The sequence below is a fragment of the Mus caroli genome, unplaced genomic scaffold, assembly GCF_978045245.1.
Source record: "Mus caroli unplaced genomic scaffold, Mus_caroli_1 scaffold_7, whole genome shotgun sequence".
Classification (NCBI taxonomy): domain Eukaryota; kingdom Metazoa; phylum Chordata; class Mammalia; order Rodentia; family Muridae; genus Mus; species Mus caroli.
In genome coordinates this window covers 127661627-127689535 of record NW_028227262.1, presented here as the reverse complement: position 1 = coordinate 127689535, position 27909 = coordinate 127661627, and the positions used below count along the sequence as shown (strand labels likewise).

The 27909-nt window shown below is 40.4% G+C and overlaps 1 protein-coding gene across 1 annotated transcript; it reads left to right on the top strand.

Annotated features, from left to right (window-relative positions):
* Positions 1–576: 576 nt before the first annotated feature.
* On the top strand, positions 577–26215 carry Ing3 (inhibitor of growth family member 3). Its single transcript, XM_021164522.3, has 12 exons — positions 577–740; positions 989–1060; positions 3541–3641; positions 5154–5219; positions 17501–17597; positions 19379–19450; positions 20652–20771; positions 21041–21198; positions 21676–21869; positions 22877–23078; positions 23591–23629; positions 25376–26215. The coding sequence occupies exons 1-12, from the start codon at positions 713–715 to the stop codon at positions 25490–25492; spliced, it is 1266 nt and encodes a 421-aa protein (XP_021020181.1). The 5' UTR covers positions 577–712; the 3' UTR covers positions 25493–26215.
* Positions 26216–27909: the final 1694 nt, after the last annotated feature.

The following is a 27909-nucleotide window of genomic DNA, read 5'->3' as shown; positions in this document are numbered from 1 at the left end:
TTCGCTCCAGTCTCACTATAAATTATCTTAACGTTGCAGGGACACCAATCACTTGTCCCGTTTATTTATCAGGAGTGAATAATGAAGATAAATTCCAGCAGCGAGTTCTGTTCTAAACAACCTGAATTTTCCGAACTTAGCCGATTATTCTAGCGTTTGGAATCTTTGCTATTTGCCTAGCACAGCCAGAAATCCATGACTCACAAACGGCGGGCTTGGAATCACAGCCCAGAACAGGTGAAAAGTTGTTCCTAGTTATGTCAGGCAGGCGCATACAACTCCCGTCATCCCCCATGTAAGAAATCAACAAATAAACAGAGGCACCGCATTTCGGATTCTGGCGTGCCCGTTTCGCGCAGGCGTGTGGTTTCTGTAGTTGCCACTCCAAGAGACACCCACACTAATGGCCACGCTCGGAGAAAAACAAGACTACATTTCCCAGAATACCGCGGAGATCCGCACCGGCCGGTTGACGTCATCGCTCCAGACAGCCAATAGCAACGGCGGGCGGCAGTGAGGCAAGCGCCGTCAGGCGCCAAAGTGGAGCCTTTTTTTTTTTCCTTTGCTTTTTTTTTTTTTTTTTTTTCCTTTGCCGGAGTCGAGCGGGTGCTGCTAGCGGAGGCGCCATATTGGAAGGGACAAAACTCCGGCGACAGCGAGTGACACAAATAAACCCCTGGACCCGTTCGTCCCCGCAACAGTCAGGGCCGCGATGTTGTACCTAGAGGACTATTTGGAAAGTGAGTGCGCGGCGCCGGCGACGCGGCGGGCGGGATCGGCGGCGGGCGGGAGCGCGAGTGGCCGGGCGGGCGGGATGGCGGGAGGGAGGGGGAGCGGGGGATGTTTCTTTCTCACGGTAACTGGCAGCCTCGTTGTGAGCCGCCCCCCCTCCCGTACGCACGCACGCACGCAGGCACGCACACACGCGTGACGCCAGCGCGTCCCTTCGCCGTTGGCCCCGCCCTCTGACGGACTGTGCCTTTGACAGTGATTGAGCAGCTTCCGATGGACCTGCGGGACCGCTTCACGGAGATGCGCGAGATGGATCTGCAGGTGCAGAGTAAGTGGCGCGTCTCCACGGCCCCGCGCAGCCCCGGCCTCCCTCGGGCATCGCCTGGCGGGTCCTCCGCGCTACTTTTTTCAGGCTGTGACAAGGAGGCGGCGGGCACACCGTACCGTTAACACGCGGGGCACAGCAAACACAGTTGTTTGTGTACTGCATGGAGATGACGACACTGCACCGCAGTGGAAACTCGCGTGATTTTCAGAAGGTTTGCACCCGAGCCTGGATGTGGAAACTTGGAGTTCTGCATTCAGACTTAAAAGTTCATTACATTCCGAATTTCTCCAGAGCAAAGACATAGAAGGGCAGGCTAGGGACCCTAGTGAACTCAGAAGGCTGAACTTTGACAAGTGCATATTAATGGAAGACACTTAGAGCTGTGAACAGCGTGGACACTTTCTCAGCTAGAAACGAGTGAGAGAGATATCAGATTTTAAGGAAATCATCTGCTTGCTCTTTAGAAAACTGTAGACGTTTGATAGGCTTCCCCTACTGGTTTCTTGTTTTGTAAACACAATCACGTAGGCTGCTCTCACACTTAATATGTATAATAATCCTAGGTTGGCTCTAATCTCCTCATCTTCCTGCTTCTGTCTGCCTAGTGCTGGGCTTTTCAGGCATTGCTAGCATTGATTTTTTTCTGTCTGTGCTTGGCAGTTTTATATGTGACTTATTTCCAAAATGAACCTTGTTCTTTTGAAAAAGCCAGACTGGAAGAGGCTCAAAGGTAACTTGAGTTTGCTAAGGGCTTGTTTTCTTCATTCGTTATCCTCTGCCGCCCCTGCCCCTCATTTCTGTACCTTTTGTCCCTGACTGTACTTTTCTCATCTCAGTCTCTGGGTGCATTGCCCTGTAGCCTCTCATAAATCTCTGACTGGAATAGGTGTGCTCTTTCTTTTTGACTTTAAGGTACTTGCAGTAGTAAACACCTGCCGAGGCACATTCCAGAGGGATTGAGTAGAGTTTGGTGGCAGACAGATTTGGGTTCACTCTTGGACAGGACGACTAGGACGACTCCAGCTCCTTATTTTAATGGCTGCATTGCTGCCTTGGGGGCTTGCTTGCTTTTTTTTTTTTTTTTTTAAACTGACAGTCTTCTGAGGATTTAAACTAATACAGATAATTAGGATGTATAATGCCCATTACAAATAAGTTTAGAATAAAGGATAATTTAAAACATTGGGATAGTTTGGATTTAATCTATTCGTATGACAGTGCTTTCAAGTTTACTTATTTTGTAATCCTGGAGTTTTCGGAAACAAAGTGAGTATGCATTAAAAGTATCAGCATGTCTAAGGTCAGCAAGTAGCTGAAAGTAAATTGTGTTTTAAAAATGAAGATTAACTAGAGCGTCTCAGCATCTTTTTTAAAAAGCCATCCTGCTCTGAAGTTGCTTAAATGATAAATATAGTGGGCAATTTTTTTTCTCCATTTCCGTCACAACAAAACCCCCTTTATTTATTTTTTTAGCAGCCATCCACTGAGGTCATTATTTTTGACCTGGGCTTTGGCGAACCCTTACATAGAATAAATAGCATGTGTGTTGAGTGGATAAATGGTGAGCATCGGTCACATATGTCACCTCTTCCTGTGAGGGGACGTGATGAGGTGCTTGGTGCTATGGAGCAAGTGTTGACTCTGTCATCACTATTTTTATTAAAAGAAGTATGAGAACATCCCAGGAGTACTGTTAGCAAGCAGCTCTGATTGCCGTAACCAGCTGACTTAATGCCATTAGCTTTGATTTCAGTGTGGGTTGTGGCATAGATCCTTGTCTGTACAATTGACTCTACCTTGATTACTGGAAAATGTTTTGAAATAGCAAAGTCAGTACAGAATATTTCAGCTTTTTAAAAACTAAGGTAATGCCATACCCGGGGATCCATCCCATAATCAGCCTCCAAACACTGACACCATTGCATACACTAGCAAGATTTTGCTGAAAGGACCCAGATAGAGCTGTCTCTTGTGAGACTAGACCAGGGCCTAGCAAACACAGAAGTGGATGCTCACAGTCAGCTATTGGATGGATCACTGGGCCCCCAATGGAGGAGCTAGAGAAAGTACCCAAGGAGCTAAAGGGACCTGCAACCCTATAGGTGGAACAACATTATGAACTAACCAGTACCCCAGAGCTCTTGTCTCTAGCTGCATATGTATCAAAAGATGGCCTAGTCGGCCATCAGTGGAAAGAGAGGCCCATTGGTCGTGCAAACTTTATATGCCTCTGTACAGGGGAACACCAGGGCCAAGAAGTGGGAGTGGGTGGGTGGGGGAGTGGGTGGGGTCTTTTGGGATAGCACTGGAAATGTAAATGAAATAAATACCTAATTAAAAGAAAAACCTAAGGTCATGAAGGCGCCACTGCTTATCGTACAGAATGTGAATAAGCTGAGACAGAGTTGTCAGATGTCTTTTTTTTTCCCTCAAATCAAAGCAGTTTGGTCGGCTAAGTATGAAATGTTTTATTGTGTCAGATGCAATGGATCAACTAGAACAAAGAGTCAGTGAGTTCTTTATGAATGCAAAGAAGAATAAACCCGAGTGGCGAGAAGAACAGATGGCATCCATCAAAAAAGTAAGTGTGATGCCTTGGATAATTGTCAGTCGCATTGGGACCCTTAGGAGAGAGAATAACATTACGTAGATGCCTGGATATGGAGTGAGGGCACTTATGAGGGACTTGGGGGTACTTGGTATATTCTAGACCAGCAGTTCAACTCAAGGGGCAGATGACCCTTTCACAGGGTCACCTAAAACCATCGGAAAACACATTGCAATTCATAAATAATGTCATGGCCGAGGCTCACCACAGCATGAGGACCTGGGTTAAAGGGTCCCAGTATTGGGAAGGTAGAGAAGCACTGGTTTAGAGCTTCCTGTAATTCTTGCTGAGGTTTAGCTAGTGCTGCGGGCCAAGGCTGTCCTGAAGATTAGATTACAGATTAGATAAGCTCACTAGAGCTGTGCATGTGGGATCTGGTGTCTTTAGTGGTGTCTAGGAACACAACTTTCAAAGATTTGGCTTTGGTCCTCACTGCCATGTAGCTGTGTGACCTGGGTCAAGACTTTTAACATGAGGAAGAATAAGTCCTTACACCTAACCTTTATATAAAGTTTTCAGGGATATACAGAAACATTAATTTTGGAACTGAAAATTTCAATTGTGTTATTTATTCTTCCATCTGTAAGAAAGATTGTCTGTTAGGAGGGGGTAAACCAGCTTTCCTAAGAGAAGTGGTCCTGGCTTATAAAAATACCCAGGTATGAAGGAGGTTAGAGCTTGCATATGTAAATCTAGAGTTTACTAGCCATCCTTTTCAACTAAAAGTTTTTTATGCAGCACAATTTGAACATACCCCCAAAAGTCTAGTTGTCTGTGGAAACACATAGGATACTTTTTTCTTTTATGAAAAGAAAATTTTTGGTGTTTTAAAATAATATGGAGAAATATAAATTATAATTTGAGTGGTATTAATTGATATCTAATTTAAAACTAGAGCTGTCGACCAATTGGACAGCAGAAACCTACAGATCCTTTCTATGGCTGTAGTTTTGCTGTAAAAATTGGGGCAGGAGAGATGGCTCAATGATTAAGAACACTGACTACTCTTTTAGAAGACCAGATTTTATTCCCAGAACCCACATGATGGTTCATAACCATCCATAACTGCAATTCAAGAAGATCCGATGCCCTCCTCTAACTTCTGTGGGCATTTGGCACACAAACATACATTCAGGCAACACACTTACACACATAAGATATTTTTTCATGTTGTAAAAATGGAGTGTTCTGTGTTTTGAAATGTTAGCTAACTCTTAGCACTTGTTTGTACTTTCATAACTCCCTAGGAAAGAGGGTGGACTTGCCATAATTTTCTTTTATATGTGTTTTCTGAGGTTTTTGAGCATCTTTTAATTTTTGGCATTGTACTTCATTTCTAATGTCCCAACCCTCCCGACCTTGGAGGCTTGTTATTGCTAATATGATGAGCAAGTGATAACAAGGTATAGTAATGAGAAAGCATATGAATATGTATGTATGTATGCTAAAGTTACCAGTGCTTAAAATGAAAATATTTTTCTTTAGGACTACTATAAAGCTTTGGAAGATGCAGATGAGAAAGTACAGTTGGCAAACCAGATTTATGATTTGGTAAGTAAAAGAGTGTGCATATTATGCTGTGTGTGCTAGAATTCTGCACTTTATTTTATTAGCTTAAGTGTAAACTGAAGTGTTGCTCCCTTGGTCATATTTAATTTGAGAGTTCAGTGTCTGTGTCTTGGTTTTCTTGGGGAAGAGTCATAGACATTCACAGTTTAGTTAATAGGTCAAGAGCCACACACCTCAGTGAAGACTACTGTACATTTGTGGGTAATATTTCTAGAAAGAACTGGTTTTATTTAATTAATCCTATTCTACCATTTTGCAGTTGTTTCTATGATAACATGTGATTAAGAGTACTATGTTAGTGAGGGTCCTTGGTGGCCTGATGAAAATGAGAAAGAGGATTTCCCATATCACTGTTTACCTAGAGGATGCTAATGCATAGCTGGCATCACCTGGGTCAGGAATATAACTGGGAACATCAGATTACACCCAAAGAAAGAAAGAAAAAGAAAAACATAAAGCAGGCTCTGTATTAAGTGTGTGCTTCTTGTTTTGATAATTTTGTCTTACTGTTGTTTTTTTTTTTATTTTGTTTTAACTTTGTTTTGGGGGGTTGTTTTATGTTTTTGTTGTTGTTTGAGAGAGCAAACATAAAGTTGGGTGAGTAGGGAGGTGGGGGGAATCTGGGAGGAGAGGAGATGGGGGAGGAGAAAGAATAGGATGAAATGTATGTAAAAAGGTTTTTTTTAATAAAAAGAAAAAAGGAAAAAAGGTGTTTCTTTCTTACAAGAGTAATTCCAAAAGTTTGAAATCACCGAGAGATACACTTTATGTGCTTCTCAGATTGTTGTCATGATGACGTCACTACCATATGATAGGAAGCGGCTGTTTTTAATGCAAAGCCTTTTCTTTCTGTGTATTATAGGAAAAATAATTTCTTTTTGTATCAGAGTAAGCCCATGTTCAATTTGGTTGACTTGAACTTTGGCATTTTGAATCTTTCTTGGCTTTACAGTGCCTACTAGATACAATTTTCCATTGAAAGATACATGCGAATATAAAGTTTTTAGTGAGCATGACACATTATAGAGATGTTCCAGTTTCATCTCTCTTACTGGTGCACAGTACTCTAACCAAAAGCAACTTAGAGGAAGGAAAGATTTGTTTCAGCGTGTAGGTTACAGTTTCTAGTTCCTAGTTCCTAGTAACAGTTACTAGTTGTTGAGAAAAGTTGGGACAGGAAGTAGAAGTATAAACCATGAAGGAACTCTACTAGCTGGCTCATACAGACTCCTGCTTAGCCAGCTTATACAGCCCAGAGTCACCTGCCCAAGAAATGGTACCACCCACAGTGGATAGGACCTTCTCACATCACTTAACAATTACCACACACACCCCTCCAGGCATGCCTAAAGGCTTATCTGATCAGGCTGTTTTTCTCTCAGATGACTCTAGGCTCAAGTTGACAGTTAAAGCTAGCTAGGACAAAAGTCACTCACCCGCCTTATATATGATGCATGCAAATGCTTGCATTAAACTAAGAAAAATAGTATCAGATAAGTGTGTTTTTATGTAGTGAAATAAATTTTTTAATCTTGGTAAAGCAACAACTTGTTGTAAAATAACTCATGTAAAAACAAAAGGGAAGCTTTCTTGAAAACCCAGTGCTTCCTGATCTGAGGCTTCTGAAAATGCTTAGGGTCTGAGTTACTGGAGGTAGGTAAGTAACTACCAACTTAGTACTGATGCTGCATCTCACAGATGAGGGGTCTCCTTTTTGTCCTTATTTTTCTTCTTGACAGTTATACCACTTGTGTAGAATGAATTTTAGTCACTTTCACTTGTCAGTCATTCTCCTCTCTCATCCCACCCCCTGCTGAAACAGGCTTCTCAAGAAGCCGTCCTCCGCCCTTCATGTCTTCTCTTCCCGTGGGACCCACTTTAGTTAGAGTTCTTTGCACTGACATGGGTGGGAGGGTCTTTCCTGGAGCATGGGCAACTTCTCAGAGACTCCAGCACTGAAGAAAGTGGCACCCGCACCCCCCAGTCACCATAACTGACATCGGACCAACCATCAGGAAGGGGGCAACCTCATAGGTCTCTCTTATCCATGATGAACATTGGCAGGCTCAATGTTGTGCAAGTAACCACAGCTACAGTGAGAGCTGTATGAAGTCCAAAAGATATGTTCTTTGTTTCGCATCTCCCTATCTGTGGCTGAACCGGGATGTTCCAGGCCTTGGAAGGGACTATATAGATATCTATTTAGGGCTGAACATACTCCATCCCATGTTCTTGGCATCTTGATTAGTTACGCTTCTCTGCATTAAGTGCTACATACTGCAGTAAGAAGGCTTCTCTGACCGAGGCTGAGGACAGCACTAACTTGTACATATTAACTTGAGCATTTAGAAGGAAATTTGACGTGACCATTTAGCAAAAACCATAATAGTATGTTTTCCTCTAGGGTCTTTGGCCTCCCTATCCCATGACCGTTTGACCAGATTTATAGTATTTAGGCATTTTTTTCCATCCTGTGGAATGGGCTTCAAATCCAGTCAGAAAGCTGTCTGTTATTCCCATAATGTCAAGGCATTTTTGGCCCAGAGGGCTCATCTTGCCTGACAGGTTGTCACAGCACATGGCTTACAGTTGGGTAAACACTGTTGATGCCTTTTCTCCTACAGCAGTGTGCGTGGTGTCCTCTGGCTCTGGGAAAGCCTCCAGCTCAGTTCCAGCTTGAGGTCTCTGTCTAGGGATTCTAGGGCTCATAGGGAACTGGCAAGTAGGTACTAAGATATAGTTCTACTATCACTAGTACATGCTGTTTTAAAAAGGTAGAAGCAAGGGTTTTCATTGTTTTTACCCTTACGCAAAAGAGATCAAGTGTTGATGAAATGGATTCTAATTTGAATATCACACATCATATATGTTTTTATGTATCACATAGTACAAATCAGAAGCACAGATTTTATGTATTGTGTGTGTGTACATGTGAGATATCTATATATCTATATATACACACACACATACACATACTCACACACACACACACACATAGATATCTATACATAGAGACAGGAAAGCGCGAGACAGGGAGGGGTGATCACACACAGTGCCTGTGGAGTTTAGAAGAGAATTTGAAACCTTGGGAGTTGAAGACAGGCTGATGTGAGCTAGGAACCAAACATGTCCCCTGGAAAGCAGTGTATGCTCCTAACCACTGAGTCATCTCCCCAGCCCCTGCAGAGTAGGTTTCAAAAATCCCCTTTTGAGATTAAATTATCTTTACATTTCCTCTGCTTTACACTGCTTACATCATTTAGTGACTTCTATAACAGTGCCGTTCACTCCTTAAGAAACAGGGCCCTTATTCCTGTTTGTTCTCCTGTGAGCCATCTTACCTGCTGGTTATTTGTATCTTCTGTGAACTCTGCTCCCCTCCACTTGCTGCCTTCTGAACTGGAGCATCTTGCGGAGTTTCTCCACCTCTGAAATACCTCTTGTGTTTGCGTCTCATTTTCTTCCACTTTGTGTGTGTGCGTGTGTGTGTGTCTGTGTGTGTCTGTGTGTGTAATCTGAGATTCTAGTGGAGTTCTTGGACTTTTATCCACGTTTTTCATTACCTTCTTCATCACTACCGTCTCAGAGTGCCCTCACTTGCTGTGACAGTCCCTGAAGTCACTTGTCGCTCACACAGTTGGATTTACTAGCAGCTGAGAGGCTGGTGCCCCTGCAGACTTGGTGTCCTCACTTTTATTTGGATCCTTTCATTAGGCATTGTGCAGTGGTCCTTGCGTTTGAATGGAGTCTGTTTCTTTTCTCCTCTTCCCCATGGTTACTTCCTAGACAGTGCCATTTCCTACAAACATCCCAGCTCTGGGCATGTGATCTTGCCTTTCATAGATAGGACTGCAGTTTGAGGCTTCTTAGTGGACATTTCTTCAATTATTGCTATGCCATTATCTCTTCCTGTCAGGTATACAACTGTCATCTCTTTCTGTAGCTTTACTTATTTACCTTTTACACTTCCTCCTCCACCACCCCCACCCTGCAGTCTGTCTGTTGTACTTTTATCTCTCTGTCTCAGGTGGATCTCTCCATATAGTCCAGGCTGGCCTTGAACTTAGGAATGGTCACTTTTACTACTGTTCCTATCCCTTCCCGTACCATCTTTGACTTGGCTATATCACATATGCATTCTATTCCTTATCTTCAGACATTGCTTTCTTTTCTTATATTTTCTTGTCTTCTTGTATACCACAGCATTTAAACATTCACTTCTCCCCTATCTCTTAAAGACACTTAGGCACCCAAACAAATATTGTTCTAAAACAATCTTTCTTGAGTTTCTCATTCGGGCTTTTGGGTGTTCTTTTATCTTCAGATAATTCCTCAGTCCTTTGCAACTTGTATTCTTTTTTCCAGTCCCCCAAGACTTCAGTTGATAACTTCTGGGCCACCATAGTCCCGTTAATGCTGTTTACCATTCTCTTTCTGTTGGCATTCTTGCTCATGTAGTGTTACTTGAAGGCTGTACAAAAATGTTCCCACCTTTGTGGCCTTTCCTGGTCTCTAATGTCAGAATGATGGTGCTCCTTGGTTCTGTCCTTTACCCTTATCCTTTCTTATTCTTCAAGGGTTGCTCATAGATAATTTTTACCCTCTCTTAATTCTCTGTCAAGGGCAAGGAAGATCAGCTACCATGTCATACAATAAGTTCTGGGTCAGATGCTCTTTGTATTACTACCCACATACCTTCCACACTAGTAGAGAAATACTTCTCAGCTACCTTCCCATCTAGTCTCTTAGTTTCATAAACGAGACAGCAATTCCATCAGCACGAGAATTTCTGAGTTGCTGAGTCATATTATCTGAGCCTCTCGTGTCTGTCACTTCTCCCCATCTCTCTCTCAGAAGGTCCACTGATCTGTGCTTTCCACACTGGGGCACTAAAAGTCCTCCTCCCAGCTTCCTTCCCACCTCTTCCAACTTATTGCCATGGACTGATCTTTCACTCACAAGTAATTTCTCCACTTGTTTAAACTGCTGTAGTTCTAGTACTTCTTAAAAACAGGATTGTAATTAGAAAGATTACAGTATATATGCACTAAACTGTAATGTAGGTTTTAATTAATGTATGTACTATTGTGACCATATTCTAGAAAAATTAAAGAGCATTGCTTGCCACTAGAAACCCCCTTTGCACCATTTCTAGTGCCTGAGCCCTCTAATATATTCATCACTTACTGAAAAGACTTAGAGTCACTTTCTAAATGGTGTTTCAACTTTGATTTGTCATGTTTATTCTTTTTTAAAATATAAGCATTTTGGGGAATTTAAAACATGAAAACTGCATTTTCATCATTTTTGCCTTTTTTTCTCCCTCTAAGTCATCCTCCCATGCCCCCCCATTGCCTTTCAAATCTATGACTACTTTGTATTTATTATAGTTATATTTGTTCACATGTATGATCTATCTACCTATTTACCTACTTATCATCTATCTATTGATTGATCTCTGTGTGTGTGTGTGTGTGTGTGTGTGTGTGTGTGTGTGTGTGTGTAAGGGGGAGACATGATACTGGTTCTATGTATCATTGCTCATGTATACATATCTTAGAGCTAACCACTGGGATTGAATAACCAACTAGGAGCTCATCCTAGAAGAAAACTGATTCTTCTTTTCTCACCAGCTGTGGATTTCCTGTAGCTCTTTGTCTAGGGGTTGTGAAACTTCTGACAGTTGGTGTTTATTATGCAGATTTACTTAAGCAATCTTAAGCAATCATATTGTTGAAATTCCATGGGTGCAGCCTCCCTGTTATGTGTAGAAGACATCTACCATTAGGTGTCCTGGTCCTCTGGCACTTAAAATCTTTTCACTCATCCCCCTTTCCATGATTTTTCCTGAGTCCCCAAGTCCTACCGAGCTATAAAGCTTACCAACCATACCAATGACTAACATAGCAAGATATCCCCAGTGCTGCAATAGTGACTCTTTTATCTTGGGAGTAACTAATAGCTGCCTTATTGGATTCAAGGCTTGCTCTTTAGGAGGAAATCCATGTCTGTTATAGTAAGCCTATCCACATACTAATGGCTGGAGACATTATAGACCCTAGAGAAGAAGCTACTGCTGCCATATTTCCTAAACCAATATAATTTATAATTACACTTTTAATATTTTTCTATAAACCCACAGATAGTGTAGATCTCACTCCTCATCCATGAAGCTCTGTAGAGCAGATGGAGGCTATTGCAGAGATCCACAGCTGGTCAGCCGAGGAGAATGAGTGACCATGGGGTGCCCGGCTCCAGTTGATAAATCTATCATGCTTATTCTAAAGTGCACAGTCATCATGCTGTGGCCTTGATTGAAATCCATTTGGATTTTGCTCCAGACTTAGTTTACTGTGTTCTGCAGGCTCCTTCTTGATCCTGGCTTTGCTCGGTTCTTTTTAGTATTCTTTTAAATAGGCTCTCATGGTTTTGTTTAGTTTCTTCAATTTAGATAATTTATTTTTTCTAATGTATATAATTGTGAAAGAATTCTTCTAAAGGAAGAGTAACAGATTTGTTCTGCAAAAAGAGACATTTTAAAATACTAAATCTTTGATTTGGCAAGATGGCTCAGGTTGTTGGCACCTGCTGCCAAGCCTGATGACCTGAATTTTATCCCTTGAACCCATATGGTGGAAGGAGTGAGCTGACTCTCATAAGTTGGCTTCTGACCTCTGCAGGCTTGTAGGATAATTGAGTAGACTTTACTAATCTGAAGGTTCAAAATGTGAAATGTTCCCCAGAAATGAAGCTTTGTGGGTGTTGTAAAAAATTTGTGCGCACACCTTTAATCCCAGCTCTTGGGAGGCAGAGACAGGCGGATCTCTGAGTTCGAGGCCAGCCTGGTCTACAGAGTGAGTTCCAGGACAACCAGGACTACACAGAGAAACCCCATCTCAAAAAAACCCAAAAAACCAAAAAATAAAAATAAATAAAAAATTTCACATCTGATTTTATTTCATATCTTAACAGGCTATAGGCAAAGCAGGATATGGATATTCCCTTTAGATTGTGTATATATGAGATGAAAGTTTGTGTTGAGTTTGATTCTGTCCTCAGGATATCTCATTGGTTTATGTAAAGCTCCCCAAATCTGAAACCATTTGAAATCTGAAACGCCTCTGAAGTCCTGCATAGACATTTCTTATAAGAGGCACTGAACCTGTCTGTAGTCAGATTTCATGTTTCAGTGTTTTGTATAAAACAGTGTTTTCATTATGCCTTTTCACACTGTAACATTTTATTTGCTTTTAACATCATTAGTAAATGGATGTATTCCTTTGACCAGCACTATACTGGTTATGTCATTTATTAAGGAAAGAAACCATGTTGTCTATCTATGAGTAAGAAACATTTAGAAACAAAAAGATACCTTGCTAGATAATTTCCTAAAACCTAATAATATGTAAACAGTCATTAGGCACTAATTTATATTCCTTAATCAAATATCACTCTCTAAGAAGTTTTACATTGCAGTACCCAATAAAGTTGATTTTTATGCACTCCGCCAAAATGACAGCTTTAGTTGATACTTGAGTGCTTTTCATAGTCTGGCATTTCTCACCACTCTTGCATTTGCTTCTGCTTATATATCCCAACCTGTACCTGAGGTGATTGAATCTCAGACCCACATTCTGCCTATAAATTTGAGAGTTCTTCACCCGATAATCTAAATAAGAAAAGATGTGAGTCTGATCTTTTGATTGGTCTTCAGTCCCTGCTGTCTTTTAGGAAGATGGTTAGATGTAGCTTATGCTCCAGGGCCTCAAGTACTTGGTTAAGCCAAAGACAGAATAGTTCACATTTTCATCTAATCATAGAGTTTAGAGATGTAAAGAACTATTTTATGATTTATCAGAGGATACTCGGATGTCATTACTCTCTCGTACCACTACCCGTTCACCTTCTTTATTACAGCGAAGTCCTTTCATAGGTAAAACTAATCTGCTATTGCTATGGGTTTTCTCTTAGGACCTAGTAAACTACTCTTTCTTTAAGGTCAAGCTAGATGTCTAAAGTGGAAAATTCGACTATCTGGGAAGCAATTGACCATGTAGAAACTTGTTAAAAGTTATATGTTAATTTAATGTAAGTCCTTCACTGACACATTGTAAAATCTGAACATTGAAAAACAGAGATTCAATAGAGAAAAATAAAATATTAGAACTCTACAATATTAAGAAATGGTTTTATTGTTGTTTTATACTCAGAGACCAAGTGTGGCTAAATTCTTTATTCATATGAACATGCCAAGTAATGTTTGCTTGCCTCAGAAAAGTTCTAGAAAAGGACCATAGTCTAAATTTAGCCATTGTGGCTGGGTTACAGGATGATTTGAAGCTGTAGAAGAGAGGGCATTTGTGGAGAACATTTATTGTCGTTAGGTAGGGAACTGATCAGCAAGACTCTTGTGCTTAACTTTGAATTTGGAATCTGTGACAAACACACTCTCTCTCCTAAGTAGACTAATACCCTCTTTATTACTGTAAACCATCCTTACAAGTTCAGGTATGTGTAAAGGGGCTGCAAAAATCTAAGACCTTGCTCTACCCAGCCCCTGTGTGCTCCTGGCAGTGATTAGCAAGAACGGCTCTTCCATTCATGTGGGTTGAACGAGGGTGTGAGATTTCAGTTAAGTTCAATTTATCTCTTTTTATAGTTCTTGACTACTGTTTGCATAGCTGTATCTTGAGGGTTTTAGCTAAAGTTTAATCATCTGGTCAACTTATTCTCTGACTTTTAATTTTATTTTAGTAAGTATAACAATGATAAATTTAAGAGAAATAATTCACGTTTTCTGGGAGTTGCTTAAAAAGTAATTAGTTCACAGTTGCTTTTGAATCAAGAAGCCATTTCCAGAGCTGCCACCCTCAGGGTGGTTATGGCTGCTCTTGCCTGCTGAGGTAGGAAATTAGTTTTGAGAATTTTTAATTCTTTGAATTCTCTTGCTTCTTCTGAGTCATCTAGTGAACTTCATCAATAATATATTTAGTAAAACAATTTCAAGTAGAGAGATGGGATGAATTAGGTGTATGGTGTGGGGAGATCGCCTTCATACACTTTAGACCACCCTCCCAGGCGAGACTCTAGCATTCTGCCTCTCTAGTCTCTGTGGTACAGACTAGACCATCCTTTCTTTCACTCGGAACATACTGTTTGACAATGTCCATATTTATGATTGCTCTGTTCCATCTATTTAAATGCAGTGTGCTCTTCCCTTCGTCATTCCTTCCTTGGTGTCTACCATGGCCCAGGGTCACATGGCTATGTCTTTTATTCTTGTACTGCAGAACCTCTCCCTTTGCTGCATTTACATTCTATCTTCTGGAGTCTGGTCTTTATAATGTTAAAAATGTTAGGAATTTTGATTTGTTGGCTAAATTCTAATTTCTGTGAAGGCTGGGATTTTTTTCACAGACTTCACATGCCCTTCATTAGCACCAAGTACATACTAGAAACTCAATGTTTATTGTAAGTTTAATTTTAGATAAATTGGTGGAAGGTTTTCATTGTGGTGTTTTAGAATGAATATATTTAATTATTCTGAGTTCCCTTAAGATTAAATTTTGACAATGAAAGAGACACTATACTGTTGAGTAATGGAATTTTGTGGTCATTGTTTTGTTGAAAGCAAGATGCTATTACAGGATGCTCAAAAGTTATCTGTGTCCTATAAATTGGAGTAACTGCCCCAAACATATGACACCAGTAGGCTTTAAATATTATAACTATGACTTCTGCCAAATTCTGAAGAGTAATTTGTATGTAAATATTAAGTGATAACCTGGCTTTAAATGGCTGAAAAATCATAAAGAAATATGTTGAAAGTTGTTGCTAACATACAAAATATAAGCAATAGGACATTATTACTAGTTTTTCTATTTGAATTATGTGTCTCTACACTTAAAAAGAAAAAAAACCACTTTATTCCTATAACAGAGTTTCAGAAGGAATTAAATATAAATGAGGATGCATTATCTACTATATATATAGATAATTAAATCTTAAGTCTGTAATGCAACAGCTGTATAATCTTGGGCATGTTACTTAACTCATCTGAGCCAGTAGGGTTTATTGTTTTTGGCGGGGGGGTTGGTTTTGTTTGTTTTGCTTTACTTTGCTTTCTGTTTTCACATGGAAAGAGGATTGCCTTACATTTTAGGGTGAGGACATCTGTCCTAGCTATTTTCATGTCACCTTGGTACAAGCTGGAGTCATCTTGGAAAAGGAAACCTCAATTGAGAAAATATGCCTAGCAGACTGACCTGTGAACAAGGGTCTCTACTGGGAAGAGAGCCCAGGACCAAGGCAACTGTTACAATAGATATTCATTATCATATGTCAGGGAGCGCGTCAGCACACAGGAAGCCACTAGAGCTGTAGCTGAGAGAGAGACTCTGGGCCTGGCATGAGCTTTTGAAACCCTAAAGCTCAACCCCAGTGACAGACTTCCTGCAACAAGGCCACACCTCCTAAACCTTTTCTAACAGTTCACTCCCTGGTGACAAAGCATTCAAATAGATAAGCCAAATGGGCTGCCATTTTTATTCAAACTACTGCAGCAAGACTGGCACTTTCTCTCAACTGATGCATGTGGCAGGGCCCAGAGCCCACTCCTGAGTACTGTATGGAAGCAGGCTGCACAAGCCATGAGGGACAAGCCAGTAAGCAGCATCCTCTATGGCCTCTGCACCAGCTCCTGCCTCCTGAGTTTCTACCCTGACTTCTAGGACAATGGACTAAAAGTCATAAATTACAATAAACCACCCCTAAAGTTGCTCTTGGTCATGGCGTTTGATCACAGCAACAGAAAAATAATTAAGACAACATCTAAAGCACAGGGCAGTGTTACCTGGCCTTAGTAGCATCTGACCTGCATCTTGTCCTTGGTAGGTTTCGTCCTCCTCTTCCTCATGTTAGGAACAAAGTACTTAATTGAATAACTTACTGAAAATTTGTTCTTCATTTTATATATTGTAGTGCATTGTGGTCATAGGGTTTGTTATTGTTGAGAGAGGCAGGCAGGTGGCGGGGGTAGGGAGAGGTGGGAGTAAGGGAGGGAGGATGAGGAAGGGAGTAAGGAAGGAGAGAGTGAGTGTTAGTTTAACAGTTCACTATATAGCTCTGGCTGGCCTGGAACTCACTATGTAGACTATGCTGGCCTGGAATTTACTATGTAGATCATGCTGGCCTGGAACTCAGAGATGCCTGTGCACCTCTTAATTCCCAATTACAGGCATACACCACTACACCCAGCAACTCGTTTGTTTTTTGAGATTTACTTTTGTATTTTAATTATGCATATTCTTGTTTATCTGTTATATGGGTCTATGCATATGGGAACAGTGCCTGTGGAGGCCGGAATGGAACCCCTGCAACTGGGGCCAAAAGTTGTGAGCCATCCCATGTGGGTGGTGGGACCTAACCTCCGGTGTTCTCTAAGAGTATAAGCATTTCTTACATATACCTGAGCCATTTCTCCATCTTCTACTGTCCCTAGTCTTAACAGTGATCCACTCAGGCTAGATTTTGAAAATATTGTATTGTAAAAGTATTGTAATAAAAATATCTTTTAAAGAATTTGATGGATATTTATTTATCTTTAAAATAGTAGGTTTGGAAAGATAATAATGTTTGACATTAATTTTATAAATATGTTACGACACTACCTAGTTGAAAGTCATAATTTCCTGTTATTGAAAGATTTATAAGTAAATGATAAAAATAAAAATTGGCCATATCTAAGCCAAGCTTTTTCAAAAATGTAGATTTTAGTTAAAATTTCCTTTTGTTTATTAATGTTTGCAGAAATAATGGTCCACTTTCCTGCTTTGTAGCATTGATTGCATTTGTGCCTTTGTTGGCTGAATGTCCTCCCTGTTAGTGTAAGGCAGTTTGCATGCAGCGTGAGCGGCTCTAGGATAAAGTTCAGACAGAAGGTAATAACTGAGGCACGCTTTGAGAAGTTGCCACTTCTCCAACCCTCAGAACCTGTACTTACTTTGATTCTCACAGCCCCTCTTGTGAAAATCGGCCACAGAACATTTTCTAACAGATTTGAGACGCTGGTTTCTTAAAAATAAGGTTGGGGAGGTATTAGCTCAGTACCCTAAGATGTACTAAGATATAAGTTGATTGACTAGTCTAAAGATATGAAGCAGACTTACCTTTTAGTAAAGAAATATTGACGTTTCTTCATTAAACTGTACGTTAGCTGGGCCCCAGATCTTGGTATTATCTTTTTTTTTTTTTATTTTAAACAGGTAGATCGGCACTTGAGAAAGCTGGATCAGGAACTGGCTAAGTTTAAAATGGAGCTGGAAGCTGATAATGCTGGAATTACAGAAATACTAGAGAGGCGTAAGTACAATTTATGTTTTTTCTATTCATCTTGGAGAGTAGTTTTCTCACAAAAGCCTGCCAGGTCAGATATGCCCTTTGGTGGATGGTAGCCTCTGGATCCCATAACTTCTAGGCTAGCATTGAAGTCTTTGGGTCATAAACACTGAGAGAAGTATTCAGGCTGTCAGTCTACTCCCTCTTTATGAAGATAGCATACAAAGTCTTTCCACTTTGAGATGGGACCATGCTCTATACAGCTTGCCGCCCCAGCCTCCAGACCACTGTGATTCTGAGTATGTGTGCCCACACTGCAGACTCCGTGCATGTTTAATATTCACATATGCTAAGTTAGAAGAGGCAAACACGTACAAGTGTCCACCATGAGAAACAAGCCACGCCTGTTCTGTATGCTTCAGCTTGCAGGAACTGTCGAGACTTTGCCCCTCACCTGTGTGAACTGAGGTTTCCATAACACTTCCTCCTTTGCTGGAAGTCTTTCCAAAGCCTCCCCTTATCAGAAGAACTCATCCTAATGTTTTTGTTGTTGTTGTTGTTGTTACAAGATTCAACTTGATGTGCTTAAACTTAGTCCCAGATATTTCCTGGGCTTAACTCTGGAGATGTCCCCAAAATGTGAGCAAGATTGAGATTTGTTTTTAACCAATTTAACATCTTTTCTAGCCTAAATCGGTGAGATAACAGTTTGTTGGTAGGGTCAGAGGAGGTAGTCACTGAGTGTTAAGGGAACCAAGTTAGTCCTGAGGGTGAGTTCTATGAGAGTTCAGTTAGGGTCCAACAGCGCTCATTCCTTGGTACATTCATTCGCCAGAACTTGTTCTGTTTCTATTGCCAGATAGTGGGTTTCATGACCTCAGGGTACCTAAGCTGTGTGTACAGGGGCATGTGAGGTCAACTGGACAAGCCAGGCATGTGTCTGCTAGTGAGAATTGCCGTTTTAAATTTAACAGTAGATCTTTGCTTCACATAATTATCTTCTTTATTGGTGATACTTTTATTCCCGAGGAAACCTATCTGAGGATAATAGATACTGGGGAACAAAATGAAATGTTGTATGACTACCTTTGAAGGTTTCTTTCTTTTGGAAATGCTGTTGGTGGCTGTGAGTAAGCCTTGCCTGCCTCCTCACTGCTTCAGGGAGTTAAGGACACAACCACTCTAAGGACCCAGACACAGGATACGGAACGGGATCACATACAAACTGTTCATCCTGCCCCTGACATCACTGTATCTCACCAAATCATTAATAAGTTCAGAGGATTTCTTCAGAAGTGTTTTAAAGCTTGGTATTGGGAGTTACGCCCTTTACTGTTTGCAAGCAAAGCCCTAAGCTCTTTTTTGGAATTGTCAGTATTGAAATTAATTTTGGTGATTGAATTTCTTTGTATGCAGTAATATCCCCATCACCTAGACCTTTAGGATTACGTATTAAAGGGCTTTCAATTTTGTTACTAGATGGAATGTTTTAGATCTCACCATTAATACAGTTGTAATGTTCTTTTTCCTATTTGTGTGGCACCCAGCATGAAAGATTCTCTAATTAGATATTAGCATGTTTTGAGCTGCTGTGTACTTAAGGTGAATACTGAGAAATGAGTCTTCCTACCTAGAGAGAGGACTGCTCAGGATGAAATTGCAGATAGTAACTCTCTACATGTCTGTCTAAAATGATATACCAGAATTTGGCAGTCATATGTGAGGGGACATCTTGTTTGGGGTTGGTTTAAGTGTAGATGCTATGGTGACTTTAATCCTGGTTTGTCTCTGGGTCCCCTCTCTAGGATCTTTGGAATTAGATGCTCCTTCGCAGCCAGTGAACAATCACCACGCTCATTCACATACTCCCGTGGAAAGTAAGTCTGGCTCAAGTACAATTTAGAACCGTAAATGTCACCTGTGTGTTCTCTTTTATTAGCTCTACATAACAAAATGAGAAACGTCCTTTCCTTTCCCTTTTTAAAAAACAGGCTTTTTACCAAACCTAGACACTATTGCATATGCCAGCAAGATTTTGCTGAAGGGACCCTGGTGTAGCTGACTGGTATGAGGCTATGCCAGTGCCTGGCAAATACAGAAGTGGATGCTCACAGTCATCTATAAAATGGAACACAGGGCCCCTAATGGAGGAGCTAGAGAAAGTACCCAAGGAGATGAAGGGGTCTGCAACCCTATAGGTGGAGCAACAATATGAACTAACCAGTACCCCCAGAGCTCGTGTCTCTAGCTGCATATGTAGCAGAAGATGGCCTAATCGGCTATCACTGGGAAGAGAGGCCCCTTGATATTGCAAACTTTAAATACCCCAGTATAGGGGAATGCCAGGGTCAAGAAGTGGGAGTGGGTGGGTAGGGGAGCAGGGCCAGGGGAGGGTATAGGGAACTTTCGGGATAGTATTTGAAATGTATATAAAGAAAATATCTAATAAAAAAATAAGAGAAAAAAGAAAAATATAGGCTTTTTATCACAGTTTACTTGTAGACTTTTCCATTTAAGCAATATATATTTAATTTGGGAACAGGAAGTCTGTTCTATAAACGCAGTGGCAGAATATATAAAACAGATCTAGGGAGTATTATGACTGACCGAAACTATATACTTCTTCATGTAGGCCCGTTTCTTTCGGCCTTGCCGTCCAGTACTTAAGTCTGACATTTATCCTGGGATAACATCTTGTTATTAGTGAGTAGTGAAGGGGGATTATTGGTTGCTACATTTTTTGACAAGTCAATTCAATAGGAAAGAGAGGAAAATTGAAAGCTATTCTAAATGATAGGCAGTATAGTAAGATGGACTTTCTCTCGTGATAATGCGAAACCATAGTGCATCGTGGATTGTCTTTAGTTTTTAGCTCCTAGTTTCTAAAGTGCTTGAAATGTCTGTTCTCTCCATGAAACACGTGACAAAGACTGTTTGATTGTCCCCTCCTTGGTGAGCATAATGGTCCATTTCATAAGGAACCTAGATCATAACTGTACTGATTTATAAAGGGGTGGAAGTATTCCTCTCTGTAGTCCCCTGAAGTTTGAAATTTGTGAATTCTTTCTTTTTATTCAGAAAGGAAATATAATCCAACTTCTCACCATCCAGCAGCAGACCATATCCCTGAAAAGAAATTCAAATCTGAAGCTCTCCTGTCCACCCTTACATCTGATGCTTCGAAGGAGAACACGCTGGGTGAGTTTAGTTTCTGGAAAGTGGTAATTTGCTTGTTTGTGTTGGAGTAAGGGATAGAGGAGCGCTCAAGATTATAGTCCACATATGTGCTGCCTCTGAAGTCTACATGACGATAAGAAGGAAAAGGAAAATTGCCTTGTATTTTCCAGTTGATTCAACCCCTAAAGTATATGAAGAATTTAAATTTAATGTTTATATATGGGGAAATAATTTATTTCAATCTCAGAAACCTTATGTACTCTGCAACCATTTTTTTTTCTTCTTTACAGGTTGTCGGAATAATAATTCCACAGCTTCCTGCAACAATGCTTACAATGTGAACTCGTCCCAGCCCCTGGCCTCCTATAACATTGGTTCATTATCTTCAGGGGCTGGCGCAGGGGCCATCACCATGGCGGCAGCACAGGCCGTGCAAGCGACAGCACAGGTAATAGTCGGGGGTAGAGGCAAGTGCTACATTGGTTCCTGGCACTAGCAAACCTCAGTAGGAGCCACTAGGTGTTAGCAGAGCTTTCAGACATCATATAATTTGAGCTTGAAGTTGTCCTTTTATGCTAGATGGAGTTTTATTAATAATGCAGAGAAGTAACAGGGTACAGAGTGACGCACATGCCATCACGTTGACCCTTCTCCCAGTCAGTGCACAAGTTACCTTCCTGTCATCATGAGGACAATATCTGTTCTTTCTGTACCATTGGGCTTTTGTCTGTGTTGGCTGCGGTTAGCTCATTTCTGTAGTTTGCACATAGTGTGAGTTAAGACATTCTATTTCCCATGTTTATTCTCAGTTTAGCATGAAAATGACTCTGAATTTTTCCATGACTTAAATAACCATAACGTGTAACACTTAAAGAGAAAGTACATATTTACATATATTGATGTTGTCAATCCATGTCTACTTAAGATGAAAGAAGGGCGAAGAACATCGAGTTTAAAAGCCAGTTATGAAGCATTTAAGAACAATGACTTCCAGCTGGGAAAAGAATTTTCCATACCCAGAGAAACAGCTGGCTATTCCTCCTCATCGGCACTCATGACAACCTTAACACAGAACGCCAGTTCCTCCGCCGCGGACTCACGGAGTGGCAGGAAGAGCAAGTAAGTTTCCCCATGGCAGTGTGTGTCTTTGTTCAGGATTCTTTGTGTGGAGCTGTACCCATCATGCCTCCAGGGATTAGCCACAGCGGGGTACAGTGATCCAGGCTCAACACTGGGTAGGCAGTCGGCTCTCTGCACTGCCTCACCTTGAAGGTAGGAAAGAAGTCTTTTCAACTGTTAGAGTCATTTGTAATTGTTCTCAGTTAGTATATAAGTGACTTCTTTTTACTTTCTTTTGTTCTTTCAGATAAATCATTTTGTGTCACTATTCCTATTTGTAGTTTAGGTATTTAGAAATCCTCTTGTCTGAGCTGAAGGGGGAAAAAAAGGTGCAAATGAGAGACCAAAAGAGTTAGTTATATAATAATGTGTTTTATCTTTATTTTAAATGTATTACTTCTCTACAAAAATGTCCTGAAAGAATGATCAATGTAAAGTCTCCACAGAACTATTATACATCTTAAAATTGATATGAATTGCCCACATTTAGTTGAACTCCTTATAATAAAGTTCTGCATGTTAGTACTCTAGAATAGAGTTGGTGGTAAACAGTTGTTGAATTCTGATACTCTCAAATCCAGCTGTACTTGATAGGCATAGGGCACATGCCAACTGATGTTAGGACTTTGCCAAATACTTTTATATATTTGTACTTAGGTTTTGATGAGAACTCTTCAATTTATTGTAAAAAACGTTAACAGTGAGATGGTGTAACTATTATTCTTGAACACTACCAAAAATTTTAAGTCAACAGTAGATAGTAACCTTAATTTAGAAATTATCTTTAAAAGTTGGAAACATTTTAAGAGAATTTTCTTCTATTTATTTTAAATAGAAGATTTTAAGAATATTTCCTTCTTAAAGGAACTTATTCTCCAGAAAACAAAAATTGTAAACATAGGGTCAGACCTCAGTGTGTCCTTTCCTTCTGTGTCAGTGACTAGGAGTCACTCTCAGGGAACCTCCCCAATGAACAAATGCAGCTAATCTGCCTGTAATTTTTTCAGAAACAACACCAAGTCTTCAAGCCAGCAGTCGTCGTCATCCTCCTCCTCCTCGTCCTCTTCCTCCTTATCTCTGTGTTCATCGTCTTCAACTGTAGTACAAGAAGTTTCCCAGCAAGCAACTGTAGTGCCCGAATCTGATTCCAACAGTCAAGTCGATTGGACTTATGACCCAAATGAACCTCGGTATTGCATCTGTAATCAGGTAAAAACGTCTACTGCGTGTCTATAAAAGTGTAGTCTGAAGAAACAAGAAAGAAAACTGTTTTAAAATCAGCACATTTTTATGCTAGCTAAAATTAAGAATCGTTTATTTATAATTTTTGTCTTCTAAAAGTAGTATACTTGCTATAAATACCAAGAATATAAAGAATCATGAATTACATGTAATGCCAACTTTCCCATACAACCTATGGTGAGACATTTTGATGTCACAACACATGTACCTTGCATGCATGATGTAATATACCACTTGCCATGTGGCCTACACAGCAGAAACTCCTCTCTGTGATGGTGTTAGAGACTGGGAGACCCATGACTAAGGCTCTGGTTGACTAGTTACCTGTAAGGCCGGTTTGTGAGTTTAAAGACAGTGCTTTTTTACTGAGTATTTATGAATCAGAGAGAAGAAGATCATATTGTGTGGTTATGCAATGTGCCAATTTCTTAAATGCTTGCAACATACTTATAATGTTTATCTAATTTTCTTTGAACCAGGTATCCTATGGAGAGATGGTGGGATGTGATAACCAAGATGTGAGTATTGCATTTTCCTATATTGGGATGTAAAAATGTGTAGATGACTGAGTATTTGTCTTATTAATTCTGTTTCCCAGTTTGGCAGTCAGGTTTTCATTTGGGATAACTGCATTATCCTGATGGAAGCATCTACATGGCTTTAATGATTTTCCTGCTTCAGTGTTTCAAGGTTGCACTACTAGTGTTAGGTTCAGATTAAATTCACAAGGATTACTGTCGGCAGCTCGAAGTGCTTCCCTTTCTTTCTGCCTAAGATACTGTATTTACTAGAGTCCAGGTTGTTTATCACATTGAAGAAGTGAAACTTCCCCAAGTTCTTTTAGGCAAATGATGCTCAGGGATAGTTAAGACCTAATGTGGGGTTATTTCCCTCGTTACTATAGCATCCGGCATTCTCTCCGCAAGGGACTTGGGCTGTACAAGCCATCTCTGATGGGAAACTGAGAGGAGATTTGAGAAAGGACTCCTGCTCATGTGCTGGGAAGGGTATTGGTTACAGTGACAGAAAGCAGCTTAAGGCAGGGAAGGGTGTCTCTTGACTTACAGTTCCAAAGGGAACACAGTCCATCTTGGCAGGGGATACATGGCAGCAGGAGTGTGAGGTTGGCCTGGCAGTCAGGAAGCCACCTGATTCTGTTTCACCCACCCAGGGCAGGCAGAAGGGAGGCAGCAAGTACAAGTGGTGGCAGGGTTTGAAACCTCCAGTCCACCCCAGTGAAGCACTTCTAGCAAGGCACCCTGTCCTAAAGGTTCTAGAAACTTCGTAAACAATGCTACTAGCTGGGGACCAACTGAGCTTATCAGGGGAATTTCATATTCAAACCACAAAAGGGATTTAATTTTGGATAAAGGTGCATGTTTGATTAAATAGTTTGATTGTCTAGGGATTTTGGCTCATTCCTTAACTGCCCTACAGCAGTTTTGTACCTGCTACTCCCTTTTGTTCCTGTTGTACTTCAAAGGAGTAGCATGAAACTTGTGACCTTGGTGACACCAGTGGTGTCGGAATTCTGATATTAACAAGCATCACGAGGATTGCCTTGTTGCGGTGACAGTTGTGTGTGTTCTTTCCCTGACAGGGTGGGTGCACTGTGCTCTTTAGAAGGGCACAGTCCCTCCCCAACTTTCCGATGCAGTCACTTGTGTGTGTATGTGGGGAGGTGTTTTAAAGCAATGTCCTCTGGGGTCCCTGTAGTTCCTCCAGTACTATTGTGGCTATCAAGCCTTCCTGTGGAGTGAAGAATTTTTGAATATTTCAGAGAGGAGGGTTTTTTCCTCCATATCTCTGGATAGAGCACCAGAAAGGAAATGCAGCCACTTGATGGCTTTAGTTACAGCTAGCTCATTCCACTTCCAGAGAACAATTATGGCTGGATATTTTTAAATCTTTTACATGTTTTCCTTCTTCATATAAGATTCATATTCTTTATTCTTTGGAAGATAGCACCGCCTGGCTGTCCAAGTTGATGGCAGCAAATAAATGTCCATTCTTTAGTGCTCAGGTACTTGAGTCCATGACCTCCCTTATCAAAGAAGCATTTTTTTTCTGGGTGTCCATGTTTTTATGAGGCAACTCTGTCAGACTCGGTAACGTCTAAGTCACTGCCAGGGTCCAAGAAATCTGATTGCACAGACCTAAGTTTGGTTAAATGAAATACTGTGTGTCCTAAGCATTTTTTTTTATTATTATTATCTGTTCTTTAGAAATACCAACTCCCCCTTTTTTTTAATTTTCTCTTCCAGTGTCCAATAGAGTGGTTCCACTATGGGTGTGTTGGCTTGACCGAAGCGCCGAAGGGGAAGTGGTTCTGTCCGCAGTGCACCGCTGCCATGAAGAGAAGAGGCAGTCGGCACAAATAGAGAGGGACTCTATTGTCACTGCAGGAAGGAGGAGCTCCAGCTCGCCATTTTATACAGGACGCTAGGAGGAAAGACACGAGGACGAAGAAGCAGCTCATCTCCAGGCAACCACTTAGAGGATTACAGAGACAATCCTATAAGATCTTGAACTTGAATTTTATGAGTTGTATTTTAATAATGTAAGTAAATTATTTATGCACTCCTGGTGTGCTATGAATATTATTCCAGTTAGCCTTGGATTATTTCTGTGGCCAACATATGCAGACATTTGTACTCCAACCATTTTCTCAAAGTAATGGGCATTCTATAATTTAAACTTCAAAGAATTCCAACGATGAAGATTTTAAGAAAGTATTTTATATTCAACAGGTATATTCAGCTGCATGTACTGTACTCCAGAGCTGTTATGTCACACTGTATATAAATGGTTGCAAAAAACAAAAACAAAAAACAAAATACAAACAAAAAAAGTCAGTCCTTCTAAAAAGGATTTAAGATAATGGTTTTTAAGATGCCTTTATAATAAGCTTTGTTTCTTTGTGAAACTCATTCAGCAGGCTGAAGGAATTGGTTTATGTGGTAAAGTGGGCTGGTGTCCTCTAGAGTACCTGGGTACATAAACAGAAACTCCTGTAGGTAAAACCTGATCCGTGCCATTAGTCTCTATGTTTCTGCATCCAGATAGAGTGCAGCTCACGCTCAAGGGGGTGGGGGCGGGGGCTCCGGGGGAAAGGGCGTTAAAGTGATACATTTTTATACCAAATGTGTTTATTTTTTTGTGCGAGTAATCCTTAAATTGGAATTGTATTAGGTGTTAAAATAAAGTTTTTTAAAAAATAACTTGTATTTATACTTTACACACTTAATTATGAAAATTTCTTAATTGCAATTTATTCCTAATTTTCATAATCCAAAAAAGATTAGAGGTTAGCATGTAGAATGCTATGTAATCTATGATTTCTATAATGATGGCTGGAAATTGTGTTATGAGGATAAGGAAAGAACATTTTAAATGTAAATTTGAAGTGTCAAATGTATTTTTCTAGAATATTTCTCTGGCTTTGCTTTGAATCTAAGGGATATAAAAAGAACCTAATTACAGCAGATACAATGAAAATAATGGCTATAGATGTTTGGACTGGAAGCAGTGTGGCCAATATGACTTAAAGAGACCTTAAAATATAATTTTGTTTTTAATTCTCTGACATCGTGATGTGGCAGTTAATTAACTCTTAAATCACTCTGGGCTTTGTGAAACCAAAATAATGCAGGTTGTGGGATGTCTTCAGAACACTCCTAAGGACTTGTTCTATAGGTGCTATTTAGGTGATGGATTTTACATAGTGGAGGCTTCACTCAATAGATGTTCAGTAGATGGGTAGAAAAATTGATGAAACTTCAAAGATCAGACTTCCTCTACATTGAAATATATGAAATCCACATATGCTTTAATGAAGCCCACTTCTGAATCTTTTAGAACTTACCCAGAAGGCAGTGTTAAATCTATGTAATGCTACCTAAAGGGTAGAGATTTGACAGATTTTAGGAGCCTCATCCAGCTGTAAGATCCTGGAACACTGAACCTACCACAGGCTTGATAACTGTTGTCAGCCCCAGAGATGTGTTCATACAGTTCTTAGGATTTCAGATCGTCAGGAGTGTGATGACCTCACGATATTTTTAAGCCTTTAAGCAGTGTATACAGTTGAGCTCTGTCAGCTCAGTCGCATGCTCTCTGGAGACGCTTGGATGAGAGGCGTTTACGTGCTGTAATCACACAGTGTGACTCTTCTACACTCATCCACCCTTTGAACTGGCTGGAAAATAACTTTCTCTTATTTTAAGAGAAAGTTCCTTGTCAGGTCAGGGGCAGGGGCATTCCTGTGTTCAGTCGCTATAGCTCCTCCCTCTTGTGTTCTACTTACTGAGTCTCTTAGAAAGAAAACACAGTAGCAAGCTTTGAGCTCAAACGTTGACTTTCTTACAAACTATACATGAAGAAATACACCAAAATTTTACATTAAAGATTTAGAAATTAGTAGAACCTGTCCCTAAATTAGATAGCTATATGTAAATGTGTATGCATACATACCATATATGGCCAAGCATGGAACTACCTCACTAAAGCAACATTTCCAGCAATTAATATTCTTTGTTACATTTACACCAAGACATTCAGAATCTGTGTTGTACAAAACTTCTGTAACAGTGGGTGGCGGAAAAGGCCCAAGTGTGAGTTCACAGTTTATAGGTGGTGAAAAACGAGGCCTTACTGCTGTAGTCTATATTTAAATGTTCATGGTAACACATTTGAAGCAATAAATGGCTTAATTAAATGCCTACATGAAGCTGAGTGTTCGATAACCTTACAATCATTCTCTTTTAAGGATAGCTGAATTCTTGGCTCAGTCCTGAAG